This window comes from Diorhabda carinulata, chromosome 2 (genome assembly GCF_026250575.1).
Source record: "Diorhabda carinulata isolate Delta chromosome 2, icDioCari1.1, whole genome shotgun sequence".
NCBI classification, from domain to species: domain Eukaryota; kingdom Metazoa; phylum Arthropoda; class Insecta; order Coleoptera; family Chrysomelidae; genus Diorhabda; species Diorhabda carinulata.
This window is the reverse complement of record NC_079461.1, coordinates 17901365-17917802: the sequence shown is the minus strand read 5'-3', so window position 1 is coordinate 17917802 and position 16438 is coordinate 17901365. Positions and strand designations below refer to the sequence as shown.

The following is a 16438-nucleotide window of genomic DNA, read 5'->3' as shown; positions in this document are numbered from 1 at the left end:
ATTATTCCAGACCATAAGCAACTGTTATATTTTTCAAAACGGTTTTTAACTTGCTCACATTTTATTGAAATGTATTCATGTATTTTTATTTCTACTTTTCATAATGATTTGCTTTTTGAGAATCTTAAATCCGTGAACATATTTCCTTTTCTTATTAAAATTTTCAAATATTTCAATAGATGTAGTAGTAGATTCGAGTAGTACCGAACACACCAATACACCAACACTCACAATTCAACTGTGTGACGCGCGTATCGATAACCAAGTTATTGTCTTCAGAGACTGAAGGTAAACTGTTATTTTCTTCTTCAGTTAACAGTGTGTCCAGTATGAATATCACCAACGGTTCCAACTAAGTTGATTCGGATAGTGTCACGTTATATTCTAAAAAAAATATTTCGATTTTATTGTCATTGTAATATATGGTTTCTTATAGTTTCTTTATATCAAATATTGCATCGTCTCTGTGTTATTTCGATAAAACCTTCTTATTTAAACCTTAAACCGACCTTTAAATTGTCGTATTTAGTAATGGTGTCCATAGAGTACCAACAACATGATTGCTTTAAGCTGGTGTAAGAATTTGCACTTCTGTTCTGTACTTTTTGCAGTCTAAATTTACTTATAATTCGTTGCAATATTTACCAATATTAAGTTAATAGATAAGTATTTACAAATTTTCATTATACCTACCATAATTATAGTCCAGTCATCTTCCAATTTGGCAATAATTGCAGCTTTCTGAATTTCAGTAAACTGAGGAGGCATTAAGTACACTTTTACTTCAAATGAACTCAAATTATTTATTGAATTATATTTCTTTTAATATCAATTGCAGAAGACAGTCAATATTTTGTAAATACGCACGGCACTCATACATCCTCCTCGTGGACTCATCATCTCCACTGTTTACCAATGAAAACATCGATTCGTAATCATAAATGCATTTCTATTAACCGAAGCTGAATGTACACATTTTTTTCGTAAAATTCCTGCGAGAAACCAATGCAATAAGCATTGGAGTGTCTTGGTGAGATTGATTTAATTAATAAATTTCTTTAAATAAATAGAAATATGGCGTTCTTTAGACCATGGGCGAATGAAGACAATGAAATTGCACAGTGTAGTGAGAAAAAATAATAAAGATTCAGATATACAAACACAGCAAGTTATTTTAAATATGTATATACATCTGGGAAATTAATTTCTCAGAAAGCACGTCATCCAGGTGTGCACCATAGCGCTGCAAACATTCCTCGGATCTAGATCTCAAATTGGTAAAAACTCGCTTGCACATTGCGCGGGGAATAGCTGTTATTGGAGTAGCCTATACTTTTCAGGTACCCCATATAAAAAATCCGGTGGTGTTAGGTCCGGACTTCTAGGCGGCCATGCAATGTCACATTGGCGAGATATATAAGTTTCCCAGCAAACATCTGGTTTACGGCCGCCAAATAGACATTAGAAGTATGACATGTCGCGCCTTCTTGTTGAAACAAATTGTCATCATCATATTTTGATAAAGACTTAAATAAAAGTTGAAACGACAATTTTTATCTTTCTTTCAAAAATTACTAAAAGAAAATAAATTTTAAAACAGAAGTGACCTAAAATCAAGTACATTTAGAGGCATAAACATATCAAAAGGTCTAAGAAAATAACCACATAGTGGTGCTTGGCCTAAGTTTACTTGGTTCCACGTTATTTAGGTCTCCCTCTTTTTTTGTTCTTGTCTACTTTTGCTTGCTACACTCTCTTCACTAGTCTTGAATCTTCCATTCTTTGTAAATGACCCTGACAACTCAACTGTCTTTGTTCAATGAATTCCATAAGAGATAATTTCCAGATCTTGTCGTATTAATATATCCTTCTTTGTTACATCTTTCACTCGCCTTAAATTCGAGGGTATATTGAAAAATTCTTAGCCTACTATAGAACTAAACAAAATTTCAATGTCAAAATATTTTATTACTTAAAATATTCTCCTCTTAATTGGATACATTTATTACAGCGAATCTGCAACGTCTCTTGACCTTTCAAAAAAAAATGTTTCTTCTTGCTCTGCAAACCAGACCTCCGCAGCTTTTATTACCTCCTCGTTGGAAGAAAATTTACGACCTTTTAAACTTTTTTTCAGTTGAGGAAAGAGATGATAATAGGACGGTGCCAAATCTGGTGAATAAGGGGGGTGTTCTAGTAATTCAAACCCAATATCACGAATTTTTTGCATGGCAACATGAGATTTGTGTACAAGGGCGTTGTCCTGCAATAATAAAACACCTTTGGATAGCTTTCCGCGTCTTTTCTGTTTTTCCCGTAGAATTTTCAGTAATGTTGAATAGTAATCTCCAGTTATTGTTCTACCCTTATCCAAAAAATGAATCATTATTACTCCATGACAATCCCAAAAAACTGAAGCAAGAACTTTTCCAGCAGATTTTTGGACACGAAACTTCTTAGGTCTTGGAGAACCAGAGTGTCGCCATTCTAACGATTGTTGCTTTATTTTTGAATCGTAAAAATGTACCCAAGTCTCATCCATAGTAACAATTCGGTTTAAGACATCTACATCGATTTCAAATCGAGCACAGATCGAACGCGATACTTTTACCCTTGCACGCTTTTGGTCAACATTCAAACATTTTTCACGGTCGCATACGAAGGACATTGATCATCAAAGGTATTAAGCATATTTTCGTAAATCTGCTTACCTCTTAACCTTTTTAAATACAGGTATTTCGGTGGACATAGTTTTACTTTCAATTTATGGCGTAACTCTGGTTTACTTTTTCAACGTCAAGTTTTACACTTACACTTCTTATAAGTTATTGTTCGTTACTATGGTAACGCAACATTTTGTTTATGCTTGGAACTGGTCTAGGCTAACTAAATATCAATACATATTTTTTTAGGGACAATGAAATTTGAGTTTATTCATTTAATGTATTATTAATAGAAAGTCTGTTTTGATCTATCGATATTATAAAATATATGTATTAAATGATTATTATCATTTCATATTTTTATTTGATAGAAGTGCGAATATGTTTTGTTCATTTCAGAGGGCGCTGATACCCCTTACTACACTGCAAACTTTCATTGCACGTTTCTATAAAATTGTTAACTTTTCTATTTGTCTTTCAATTCGCTTTCAAAGTCATACCGATAAACAAACATCCACTTTTGTGAACGACTTTAAATCAGTATAATTATGTGAAAAACATTAACATTAACACAACATTAACATTTATTAACAAAATTTACTTCTATAAAAACAAAAAATTTCATTGTCAATTTCGTCTATACCAGTAAGAGCAACGCTTTTCATGAATTCTCTAAATTCTAGAGTATCTGTTTCCATTAAATATTTTTCAATCCCATTATAAGTATCAACATCTTTCTCAGGTGCTACTTTTCTATATGTATGATCACCGACTATTTCGTCGTCTTCTTTAACTGACAACAGTGATTTTTTAACGGAAAATAAATCATCTGAAATACATCCTCTACTTTTCAAGGTAATTATGGATGGAATAGATTCTTTTGTGCAAACTGAAACTCCCGAAATGTCTTTATCTTCATTCGAATCTTTGGTTGCAACTAAATCTTCTGATAATGGTGCAGAGCAAGACTGAGGTAGAGTAGAATCTGAATTAAAGTGTTCACAGCAATGGATACACTTGGTACTACAACAAGCATGTTCACTAATAAATGATAAGGCGTTAGGCTTTAAGTAAACGTCCTTCTTTAAACAGGATAGAGAAGGAACATTATTAGTTTCCGTGTCAGAGTTATAACAATAATGTTTGTTTAGAAAATCGTTGCTATTATCAAATGAATTTAAATTTAATGTATTCATATTCCTAATTTTGTCCATATATTCATGAGTACCTAAATAATTATTCAAAAATTTATAATCACTTGAAGCATTAGAAAAATAAGAGATTTCTTTTGAGGTTCGGTCGGTAAAGTCGTTTCGAGGGACTTTGTTTTTATTATTACTCCACTCTTGTATCCATACTTTGAATTTATGTTGGGATTTAACTTCTGCTTGTTCAAGACCAGATTGTAAATGGACTGTTTCACTTTGGATATTCTTAATATCCATCAATGTGTTTTTGTAAATGGTTTGCTGCTTTTCAAGTTCCGGTATCAATTGATTTCTTTCAATCCAACTTAAAGGTAAATCTAATTGTTGCTTTATGAAATTTATCTGCTTTTGACAATTTTCTATGGTTTCTGCACATAATTTAGCTTCACTAAATTGTTTTTCCAATGCGTTTTTATAGAATATCAATTCACTAGATATTTCTGGACGGGACATAAACTTTTCATATAAAATTCTTTCGTCTTCTATACTTAGATATTGCATTTTATGATTCAACGAATCTATAGAAGATATAGTACTTCGTCCGTCTATTGTACTTAACGGAACTGGTGTTTCTTGTATTCTGTCTATAATATTTTTCAACTGCACTGTATAAACATTAAGGAAAATGTCTTAATACAAAGTTAGACTTTAATTAAAAGATAAATTTGTCTGGAAAATCATAAGACAACGAATAAATCGTCTTTATCTTTTTAATAATTGCTGATTAGAAGCGAAAAATGATAAATCAACTATCATTAGAACAAACTAAATATGCAATTTGTGAGCTGTGTTACTTATAGGTACATAAAAAAAATACTAGAAGTGGTCATAAGAATGTGATTGCGAATAATTAGGATTTCCACAAGATATTATGCAACGTTTTTTGATATTTGAGAAAGTTATTTTCATAGACGAAAACCCGAAGTCGTTATGTAAGTATGGCAGTAGCCGCATTGTCCACTATTTGTGTGTGTCGAAATAAAAGATGTGGCCAAGTTCAGGTACCTATTAAGTTCAAGTCGAAAAATTCATTTTATTAAAAAAATTCAGTCTATAAACAAAATATTTGATTAAATCGAAGACAACGACAACACGACTCGTGAAACCTCGACAATTTTAATCTTGGTAAGCATCTAACTACTGAAATTGGATAATTTCAAAATAAAAGCTTCAATCGAGACATGGTTGATATACGATTGACAAGGTTTGGATTGACAAAATCATCACAAGCAGTCAACAACGCTTTCTATTCTAGTCGCCTTCTCGAACTTATTCCTACTTCTTACATATGCTTTTCAGTTATCTGCGTTATCTCTCGTTTGAATTTACTACTTAACTATAAGGTCCGTGCTGTTCCGCAGCATTAGTCGATATTAGAATTAGTAGTAGGAAAAAACGCGTAAGTAGTTATAATTTACCTCGTCAAAGGGGAAAAAGTATATGAGGATTTGGTCGACCTTTAGGTTCAGTTTCTACCTTGACTTTTTTGAAAGATTTCCGCGCGTTATGGCCACATACAACTGACCATAACTGAAGGCTGGTTCAGGTAAGTATTTTCCAACTCGGTCAATGGTTTGTCCTCGCGCCTTGTTAATTGTCATGCAAAATGCCATTGTCACAGGTAATTGTCTTCGCTTAAATGAAAATGGAACAGTAGTGTCAGATGGTGATGAGTCAATGCGAGGTAATAATACCCGTTGTCCAACCTCTTTACCAGTAATAATCTCCAAATCTAAACTGTAATTCTTTCTTAGCAATATTACAACCGTACCTTCCTTTAAAGTCAACTCATGGGATGGTAAGCCAGTTATCTCAAGCCTGAAAGTAGATCTAAAACCCTTTTATTGATCTCATCGTAGTGCTCATTCTTGGGTGCCATTCTTGGCTTGAAAGGTAGGAAGCGTCAAGAGGGTATGGTAAATTTTGACCATATATTTAACTGATAATATCAGAGTCTGAAATCAAGGACAAAGGCAACTCCACTAAACCATCATCATTAGTAGGGTATTGACCATTACCAATTGCAAGCAGAAAGTAAGCAAATTCGCATTTATCATCGCTAGCCCTCATATTTTTGGTGAGTTTGAAAATTTAATTGAGTTCTGTACTGTAGCAGCTCTAGATGCATGATGTACAACTGGTAACACTTACCGAAAATCTCCTCTCATGATGAAGATTTTTCCACTAAATGGTACATCATTGTCCATTATATCTTTCAATAGTCGATTAATACACATCAAGGAATGTGTGTTTGAGGAACGAATTATGGCGGCTTCCTTACTATTAACTTTTAAGCCAGATACTGTATGAAGTAATAGTAAACGGAGATGGTAGCTCTCTAAATCAGAAGGTGAGACACTGTACATTCAGCCTATTGTTTTGGTATACATCTTACGTTTATGACATTTTATGACATAATTTTTACTCCATACATAGTGGACTGGCGTTTCAAGATAAATGTAAGGACTTCTTGTAGTAGGATTGCTGTTCAACTTGAACCATGCTATCAACTGTATATTACGTAACTCAGCTTGGATTAATGCTTCCTTAGGAGCATCATTTTTTGAATAAACATTTTGCGTTTAAGAATACATTAATTTCATCATGATTAAGTGTATAATTTCCAGCAGCTATCTCCATATTACAGTAATCATTAAATTCAGTCCCTCACTCTCTAATTTCCTTTTTTTCATACACAGTACGTGCTTTCCTTGTTTTCCTACCTAGACCCATACTTTGTAAGCAATAAAAACTATTCACAAAAATTCTTTCTGGCGAAGAAGAACTGAGGAAACATATGAACAGGAGCACAGTCCTATCGCCACTGATAAGTTATTGGCTAAAGCCAATAGCCAATCAGAATTTACTATTTTGCATATTATGAATTTTTAAGCAGAGAAGAATTTGAAAAATCTCAGAATAATTAAAAGTTAAGTTGAATGTTCCCTCACAGCTCTTCTCAGGCTCAACCAATCAAGTCATATGAAATCTCAATCGAAAAAGCTTTGGAGCTTTGGATGTAGAAAAATCTCATGTCCGCTACATCTACTACCAAATAGATGTGGTTCAAGGAACTGCGTTAGCTTTTTATGTGACTACCAATATTATAATATCCTGCGTCCATTTCACCTAACTATAAAGAAAAGTTGGTGGTGCATGACATCAAAACAAAGCAACAGGAGGATATACCCACACATATTCCTTGATCAGATCTCACTCGTCTTTCACATTTTTATCCTTGATAAAGTTTTGTTTTTATTATTGTTATATGGAATATTAATATGTAATATGCAGAGAAGTTTCTTCCATTTCATTAGAAAATCAGAATCAGAACGGTAAATACGAGGGTTGCAACTTAAGTTTTGAAATAGACCCATGAAAACAAATATTTATAATTGGATTTGGCTTCATTGTTTTTCAAAATATTCTCCATTAAGATCAATACAATTTTGTATACTTTTGAACCAATTGTCGAACCAATTGACATTCCTATTAAGGTGCTTCTAAAACATGAGAGTGAACGCTTCAAACGCTTCTTCGGGTGTAAAAAAACGTTGACCTTGCAATATATAATCTGTAGGAATAAGGCATGTACGGCGGTCGACCCATCAACACCTGTTTAAACTGATGTGTGAGAGCTCGCATTGTCGTGGTGAAGAATTATTCGTCTTCTGCGATTGATTTTACTGATTTTTTCGAACACTGGCACACAAATGCTGATATATCGTTCATAATTGACCGTTCTACGTTGCTCTAACGGTGACAATATGTCCAGTTATTGCGAAAAAAACAGGCAAACAAGTGTTTCGTGTCCGAATAACTTTTGTTGTATTTGTCTGTCGCGATCATTGACACGAGCTTTTATTTTGTCAACGTCTCCAACGCGAGCAAATCTGCCAAATGTTCAATGTATGCAAGTGGAATTGATGGTCAAGTATGCCTCATTTCGCGGTATGTCACATGACGGTCTTGCAATATCAGTATCGATGTTTTCTGGTACACGAAATTAGTCTTTAAGCGAAGTGCGCCCACGATTGAGTTCGGAAATCCAGAGAAACAGACGGTGGTTTAAAATAATGCTTAATCACCAAAAGCTGAAGCAAGAAAATTTTCGCGAATTAATTCCATTTCAGTTCAAATAGCACTCGTATAGCAACACGTTTTTAGTACGTTCACCATTAAAAAAGTCAAACTTTCTAATTTGGAATTTCTGGAACCGTTGGCAATATTCATACTGAATACACTGTTTACACCACCACTACACCAACACTCACAATTACACTGTCTGACGCGCGTTTCTATAACCAAATTATCGTCTTATCAGAGACTGAAGGTGACCTAAGTCAAACTTTCTTATAACAATGTCAGATTTGACATATTCACAACAGTGTTACCATATCTAAAAACTTAAGTAGTAACCTTCGTATATTATTGCTGTGTTTTGAATTTATATTTATTAATTTAGTTGTAAGACATGAAAGACAAAACTATATTTCTTTGTTGCCAACCCAATATTTTAATAATTTCTCCGTGCGTGATCTATAACTTAATTCGTGCGGTTTTTTTTAAACTTGAACGTTTTCTCAAGAAAAACATGTACAATAGTATTATTCAAAGTACTGTCCATCTGAAGCTATGACCTTTTCCCGTCTTTCTGGCAATTTGTGGATCCCATCCCAAAAGAACTGCGCCGTCTTGGCACCAAGAATGAATCAAACCAAGTTTTGATATCTTGCTCCGATGTGAACCGTTTTCCAGTGAGGGCGTTCTGCATCGAGCGGAACAAATGGCAGTCGGAAGGGGCAAGGTCTGGGCTATAAGGTTGTTGAGGTGAAACTTCCCAGCCACTGTTTTCCAAATAGTTCTTAGCCGGAATAGCAACGTGGGGCCGAGCGTTGTCATGATGGAAAATTATTGGTCGCATATTCCGGGCGTTTTCCGGCTACTGCTCTCTTCAAACGGATTTATTGTGTTCGCTAGCGTCTCCATTGATGGTTTTACCCGGATTTGGCAACTCATAGTACAGCACACCCTTCTAATCCCACCAAATAGAGAGCATTACCTTCGCGCCATGGATATTCGGCTTTGCCGTTGAATTGGATGGTTGGACGGATTTCACATTTGATTTTTTGCGCTTGGGGTTGTTGTGATGGATCCATTTTTCCTCACCAGTAACAATCCGACGCAAAAATTCTGCGTTCCAGCAGCATTTCAGACATACAAAACCGCCTTTCAACGTCTCTCAGCTTGAGTTCATGTGGAACCCAATTTCCTTGCTGTTAAATATATCCAGTTGCTTTTAAACGTTTTGAAATGGCTGCTTGAGCGACACCCAAAGACTCTGCGAGCTCTTCATGTGTTTGGCAGCAATCTTCATCGAATAATGGTTCCAGTTTTTCATCTTCAAACTATTTTGGCTGCCCAGGACGTCCATCTTCCAAGCCAAAATAACCACTTTTAAATCGTGCACACCACTTTTGGCACATTCTCTCGGCTAGAGCATGTTCACCATAAACTTCCACCAAAATATGATGACTTTAGACAGCATTCTTCATATTAAAATAATGAAGAAGAACTCCCAGGAAAAACACTTTTTCAGGAATAAAGTTCGACATATTTGAGTGAAAAAAAAATATTGTTGTTGACGCTTCAAATGAATGACATACTGAAAAGATGTAAAATAACAGTATCATTCAAACGCAGGTTTGGAATATTGGAACGTTGTAATATTATACTAGTTACGCCATCTTTTATCAAACCGCACGAATTAAGTTATAGACCAATATTTAAACAGGTCCTCATCATTATTATTTCTGTAAATGTCTTCCACAATTTTGTTCATGAATGTCCCCATAAAATATTTTTTCTTCACTATGAATGGTTAAGTTGATTCTCTTCTTTCCATTTTTTATAGTTCGAGGTCTCCTGCTTTTCCTGTTTTCCTATTTTTTCTTCATCGATATTATGGTACTATATTGAATTTGTTTCCATCTATTATTTTTGTCTAATGTTTCCTTCTAGTTCTTTATAGAATATTGTGGTGAATACTAAACAGATGTTTCTTTAATACTTGATCCTAAATTATCTTTGTTTCCACCATGTTCAACTGCTATTTAATGCCCCAAATTATAAGACGATCACAGAGAAACTTAAACATAAAACTTTTAACAAATTAAATTTTCAATAACCTGTCAAGTTTGGTATCCACATTAAGATTGTGTTTTCTTCACACCTTATTTACTTCAAACACTTAACAAGTTCGAACAGAATTCATGTAATCTCATTGGTAATATTGGGTCGAAAATTGGTTGGAAATTTTGACATTCTGCCATCACTCTAGAGAATTCACCATAAGTCGGTCGGTCAATTAGTCAGTATTGATTCGACAGCGATACAAGTGAAAAACGAAGGATAATAAATAAAACAGTTGAAACCAGTATATACAAAACAGTGCTATGTAAAGTTTGGACGTTGTTCTAAATATTAGTGTAATCGGTGTTAATAAAATGCTAGAATATTTGAAGGCTGTCCTTCTTCTATCCAGGAATCCAACGATCAACACCGCGCTTATCCCGTAACCATAGGGCCGCCCACAATGTAACTATAAACTATGAATATAAAATTATGAAAGGATACAAATTTCTTTATCTTTTTTCAGTAACTCGTCGTTTAGCATAGATATCCCTTCTGTCTTCTTCACCAAAGAATCCTCTAACTGAACGCATTTCCTCTTTTTGTTTTCAACTTCATTTTTCAATAAATTGAAACAAAATTGAATTTCCGACATATCAGGTGCAACTGTTATCAATTTTTTGTCTGAACCAACAAAAGATTTCACTTCTATGATATATTGTTCCATTTTTTGCTTACATAATGGCTTACAACTCTAAAAAGATAGTTATATACATTATTCGAAAATTTTGAGAATTATTATAGGAATTTACCGGCTAGAAGTACTCAAAATTTATTTCATATTTATATGTTATTTTTCGCGCAGATTTTACGAGATTGGCCCTTATTGTACACATTAGTTGCTCGCTCCAGTTATAATCTGAACTAGTACAAATAAGATTATGAATTTACTTTATTCATAATTGTATTTTTTGTGCACATAACTGTTCATTGTAATTGTAGAGTTCCATTTTATAATCGACTTTAACAATCTTTGTTATCACAGAGACAGATTTTTACCAACCACTCGCAAAAAAACAAGTCTGCTGCAAAGGATACCCATGTAGAAGCCACCAGACTTGAACGATGGGGCATTGAGAAATCAATAATGGCCCAAGCCTGGTTGAAGTCTGAGAAACTTAGCCCCAGCCATCCCCGTTGAAACCAGTTGAGGTATAATTTCTCGTCTTCATTATATCTTTCGCAGATCGGTTTCTGCAGTGTCATAAGCATTCTTATTTTGTCAATAACGTCAAGCTGATATAGTTATTTTCCTAACAAGTGCGGAAAGTGATACTTTCTCGCACGCGACTGCAGTTGTCCCGAACGACGCAGAGCGGAGTTCGGGCAAGCGGTCAAGTGTGGGAAAGACACTTTACGCATGAGTTAGGAACATTATTTTTTCTACGACCGTATATACATAAAAGTATACCAACCCATTTTTCAAAAATTATTTTATTCCAACAAACATAATAATATACAAAATTTTAACTAAAAACTATTAATTATTATAAATATTAATATTGAAAACACAATTTGTTTGGTCCAGTGGAGTTATTTGGTTTCAACTGGAAGGTAGATGACGTCGGTGAAGATGGCATCGGTTGCAGGTCGCATAAAGATGACGATGACGGTGACGGCAACGGTTTTAAGTCATTTGTAGTACAGAGAAACTTTTTACCATCGAATAACGGGACCATAATGTATTAGATTTCAAAACCTTACTTAGGTCTGAAAAATACGCCAGAAATACCTCTTCCTTATAAGTTTTGGCCCCTTTCTCCTTACACCATGTACAGCTCGGAATTAGCTTCATTTGCAGCCTTCAAAACGGCTTCGGGAAGTTATTCGTCGGATGAATCCATTAATATTATTGTATCGGATTCGGTTTAATGTGGTTTAATTTAAAAGAAGATTGTTCTTATTTGGTCACTTCCAAGACGTTTTGAACAACTTTGACGTTTTAGTAACAATTACACGCTTGGGTTGTCATAGCAACTGATATCAAACCAGTTCTGATATTTGTTTCTCCTTTGAAGAATGTCACTTTCCCGCACTAGTGCGGGAAAGTGACACTTTCAAAACTAAAATGCGTGCGGGAAAGTGGGTTAAAACGCACGGTCGTAGAAAAATGTATTATCAAAATTTGTGAGAAATTCAAATTAAGTGATTTGTGTGACATCCAAATGGATATAGAAAAATCAGCAAATAATTGTTGGCGCTGATTGAAAAATCGATGGAGAGGTAAGAAGCATGTATCAATAATTTAAGAAATGATGTTTAAACAAAGACTGGTATTGCAGTTTCATAAACCGTGCTTTTCGCGTACTTTAACAAAAAATTTATTGTATTGAAGTCTCCAACAAGCTTATGGTGTGATTATTCCATGCTGAAATCCGCCCTTTTCCAAGTAGATTTTAAGGACGAGGCGACGAAGGGGCCGAGTCAAGAATATCTAATCGAGTACATTGATAATAACTTCACGGATGTATATCGTGATATAAGCAAAACTATATTAAAATATGAAATGTTATATTTGACAAAGGGGCAAATTATTCCTATTAAGTCCTCGAAAAGGCACAAAAAAGAATATGCGATGTTTTGCGACTGGCGTAAGAAATACGAGGTAAAAAGTGCTAATGAAAATGTGGTGCTTTTTTTTGATGTGGTAAGAACAGATTTTTTAGAAGCATTCTTTTCAAACCTTAAATTTTCAGTCAAAAACATCAAATAGCTCTTCATGGAGGTCTAAATACTCGATTAAATCAATGATTTTATGGTTAATGAGAATGTCAACATTTCCCTTTGTTCTAAATTAAGTTAAGTTGAAACATTTGTAAAGGACGCTTCAGTCAAAGATTATTCACTGGTGAAAGTTATCGCATTAATTGTCATTGCTGGAGGTTGTAGAAGGGAAGAAATTTAAATTTAGAAGTAGAAGACATAGAGGATACTGGTTCTCAGTTAGTGGTTCGTATTAATCGTACAAAAACACATGTTCGACGGATTTTTACTGTGATCAAGAACAATGCGGTGCAATAATTGGTTACGTTCAGAAAATATAAAAATTTGCGAAAACATCTTTCACTAAAAGCACTTTTGGTAGGCTACAGACAAGGAAAATGCGTAGGCCAAAGAGCTGGAGTATACTCCTAAAAAAAATTGCTGAATGCCTCAATTTTGAGCATCCAGAAAAGTATACCGTACATTGCTTCAAAAGGACTTCGTCAACGTTGTTTGCCAACGTTGGGGCTGATATGGTGGATGGAAGAGTTGAAAGAGCTGAAAAATATTTGGAAGAATCCGTCGGAGCAAAAAGCAAATAGCGAGAATGATAGAAGGGGGTAAAACTTTTGTACAAGGATTAAGGGGGTTATCCCATGTGACGGCCTGTTTTTTAGGGATTTTTTTCTACTACCACTAAATAGATAGAGCTTCAAGTTTATTATCATTCATTAACATATATTTCGACAGTAGTAATATAAATTTTAAGCTAATTTGTGTACAACTTGAGTTTGAACACCCCCGGCTTGAAAAAATGTGCACGATTCCAGCTGATTGGCTTATCTGAAACAAAAAAAACGGAAACCTAAAGCCTAAATGCACGGAATGGACTATTTTCAAATAAATATACAAACAATTGGACTTTTGGTAGACATTAGAAATAAAAGTAGCGAATTTTGCGTTTTTTTTTGTTTTCTTGCTATAAAAAAATCGAATTTTCGGAAACTTTTGATAATGATAATAGTTCATTCCATGCGTTGAGTGTGCCCTATAAATTTCAAGTCATTCGGTCAAGCCGTTTTTGAGATACGATGGAGGAAAGTTTGGGAAACAAATTCAACCAAGACTAAAATAACTTCGGTAAAATATTTAATAACTATAGAAATTTCTATTTAAGCCTGTAGAAACATGTCTAAACTTGTATAAATGTATATATGTACAAAAGGGAGGCCAGGTATAAAGTCGACGGTATACAATAGACCCTGACCCCAACTTCCAACTCAGCGCTCCGAACAGCTCTTTCTTCTACCTGCTGTATCTTTAAAACGACTTCCAATTTTCAAAAATCACTTTACTACCGTATTCTAGACATGTTAAGAAAGCAATTTATGAAAATAAAAATCGATTTTTTGAGCCCATCACATGGGATGATCCCCTTTAACCAAAACCACATGTCTTCCAGCATTATTGAAAATAAAGGAGTACATCTAGTAATTCCTATAATAATTGTTTCTGGTAACAGTAGTTTCACCATTACTGTTAACATTCAAAAATTATATATATATATATATATATATATATATATATATATATATATATATATATATAAATGTTTAGTTATTGATGTTAATAAAAAATAAAATTAAATCATTGTTAGTACAACTTAATGAAGTGTTTTTTAATAAATAAGATACACATTTTATATGGCATAAATTACTAGGTGGTAAGTTGACTGACATCCATTTAAGTTCATACCCGTTGTCAAATGCAATCAATACCTCGTTGGTTGTTACTCACGTCCTTCGAAATAGTGTAAAAAGTTAAGAATTGATTTTGGTTCCCTCTTCTGTATGTTTTATTATTATTTATTATTTTTTGTTATCATTCTAAAATCTTACATTCTCTGTATATCTCGTAAACAACTAATTCTTTTTGTATATCATTATTTTGTTCAGTTCTGCTTCTCCAAATGAATTGATATTTTGTCAGTTGATCTTCTTAAGTATAGAATCCTCCCTTTTTCTCCCTCCTTTTCCTTTCTGAAATATCCAATTAAGTATCCGTTTCCTAAGCTGAACTTATTTTGTACAGATGTAGCTTTGTTTTTCAGAAGATATTATTTAATATATAGATTTTCACTTCCTTCCATCGATCTTCCATCTTAAATTCTCTCCCTAACTGCCGTCGTTGATGACAACATCAATATATTCATAGCTTTTGACTTATTATAAATTTATTACTTTCTTGTTGTTTCATTTCCCTCCTCTGTGGCGTCTGTTTTATCATCGTTAACTCATATAATTCACTCTGTCTGTTATTTTTATGAAAAACCTTAATTTCTTTCTTCGACATTGTCAGTAGTAGTATTACTTTTATATTCATACTGATTCTGTATAAAATTATACACGTGCGCATTCACTATTGAAATGATTCTGATTCATATGGTTATCTTCTTACAATTCTTCTTTATTAAAGTTTATTGATAGTAATTCTAGATTCAGTAATCATGATTAACACCTTAGCTATCATATCATGTCAAAAACTTTTCCATAGTTTGAACTCACAGATGATAATTTGTGTTGTAACCAGTTCCAAAGCCTGCTCACGGGCTTGGTAGAAATTGTTATAAATCAAAATTCCCCTCACACTATAGGTTATTTAATTAAACTTTGTTAGTAAACGCAGTATTCCTGTTGGAACAGTCAATGGACAATGAAATACTCACAGAAAATCCTGTAGCTAAAGACAGCTTCTTTTCTAAGTCTTCGATTTTGAGTTTTAAAAAATTAATTTCTTTTTGTGGATCTAAGACATTGATGATAGGATCCGTGGATATCATAGAAACTTTTTGAGCAAATCGACAGGTACTTATTGATTCCTAAAAAATAACCTAACAAACATTTCGTATTTATAGTTCTATGAAATCAGTATGAAACAACCAAAATAATTAAATTATTAGTTTAAATAGAAACAATTCCTTTATCCGTGAGTTTTTTCTACATACAGAATGGGTATGAAAGTATTTGTGAAAGATAGAGTTCTCTACATATGAACTTCAGAGAACGAGGGTCCCAGGATTCAAATTCCAATAACAATCTACTTTTAATTGAAGTTGTAAATAAGAAAAAATCTTAAAGGAAAAAGAACAATTCAAAAAGTACCAAAGCACTGAAACTTAAACCTTTCAGATGATCCAGAACCAGAATAAAAAGTAAAAAAATCAGTATTTTTTGTGGAAACCAAAATTTTTAGAAATTGCGTTATAGTCAATTACGACAAAAAAACAAAATAACGACGTTGTTATGGATCGATTGTAAATGTTGCCCTATGCCCTATGAACAGTCGTGAACAAGATATAGTGTCTAATCTTTACGACAAATGCCTATAACATTCAAATATTCAAAGAAAAAGACAATGCCCCAAACAAAATTCTGACTTTGAAACACTTTTAGGACACAGTATCTCATCATGTATCATAAGCAAATTATGTCTTTAAACTAATTTGGTTTTTAATAAATAATTGAAGTTCAAAACAAAGTTAGATACCCTGTTTTAAGGTGTTGCATCTCAAAAAAATGAAATGTCGTTTTTTATGTCAAATTATAGCTGTATTCTTGTCATGCTGGGACATAAAGATATATGGTAAGACCCAAGCTATTCGATTAACTAAAA

The 16438-nt window shown here is 33.6% G+C and overlaps 1 protein-coding gene across 3 annotated transcripts in view; it reads right to left on the bottom strand.

The window, feature by feature from the left end:
* Positions 1–3229: 3229 nt before the first annotated feature.
* LOC130903931 (kinesin-like protein KIF6) overlaps positions 3230–16438 on the bottom strand; it is a 47549-nt gene continuing 34340 nt past the window's right edge. For all 3 annotated transcript variants that reach the window (XM_057816326.1, XM_057816328.1, XM_057816327.1), the window contains 3 exons: positions 15492–15644; positions 10508–10757; positions 3230–4476 (listed from right to left, as the gene is read on the bottom strand). In XM_057816326.1, the coding sequence (XP_057672309.1) occupies positions 3251–4476; positions 10508–10757; positions 15492–15644 (1629 nt within the window). In that variant the 3' untranslated portion in view covers positions 3230–3250. The remainder of the gene's footprint in view (positions 4477–10507; positions 10758–15491; positions 15645–16438) is intronic.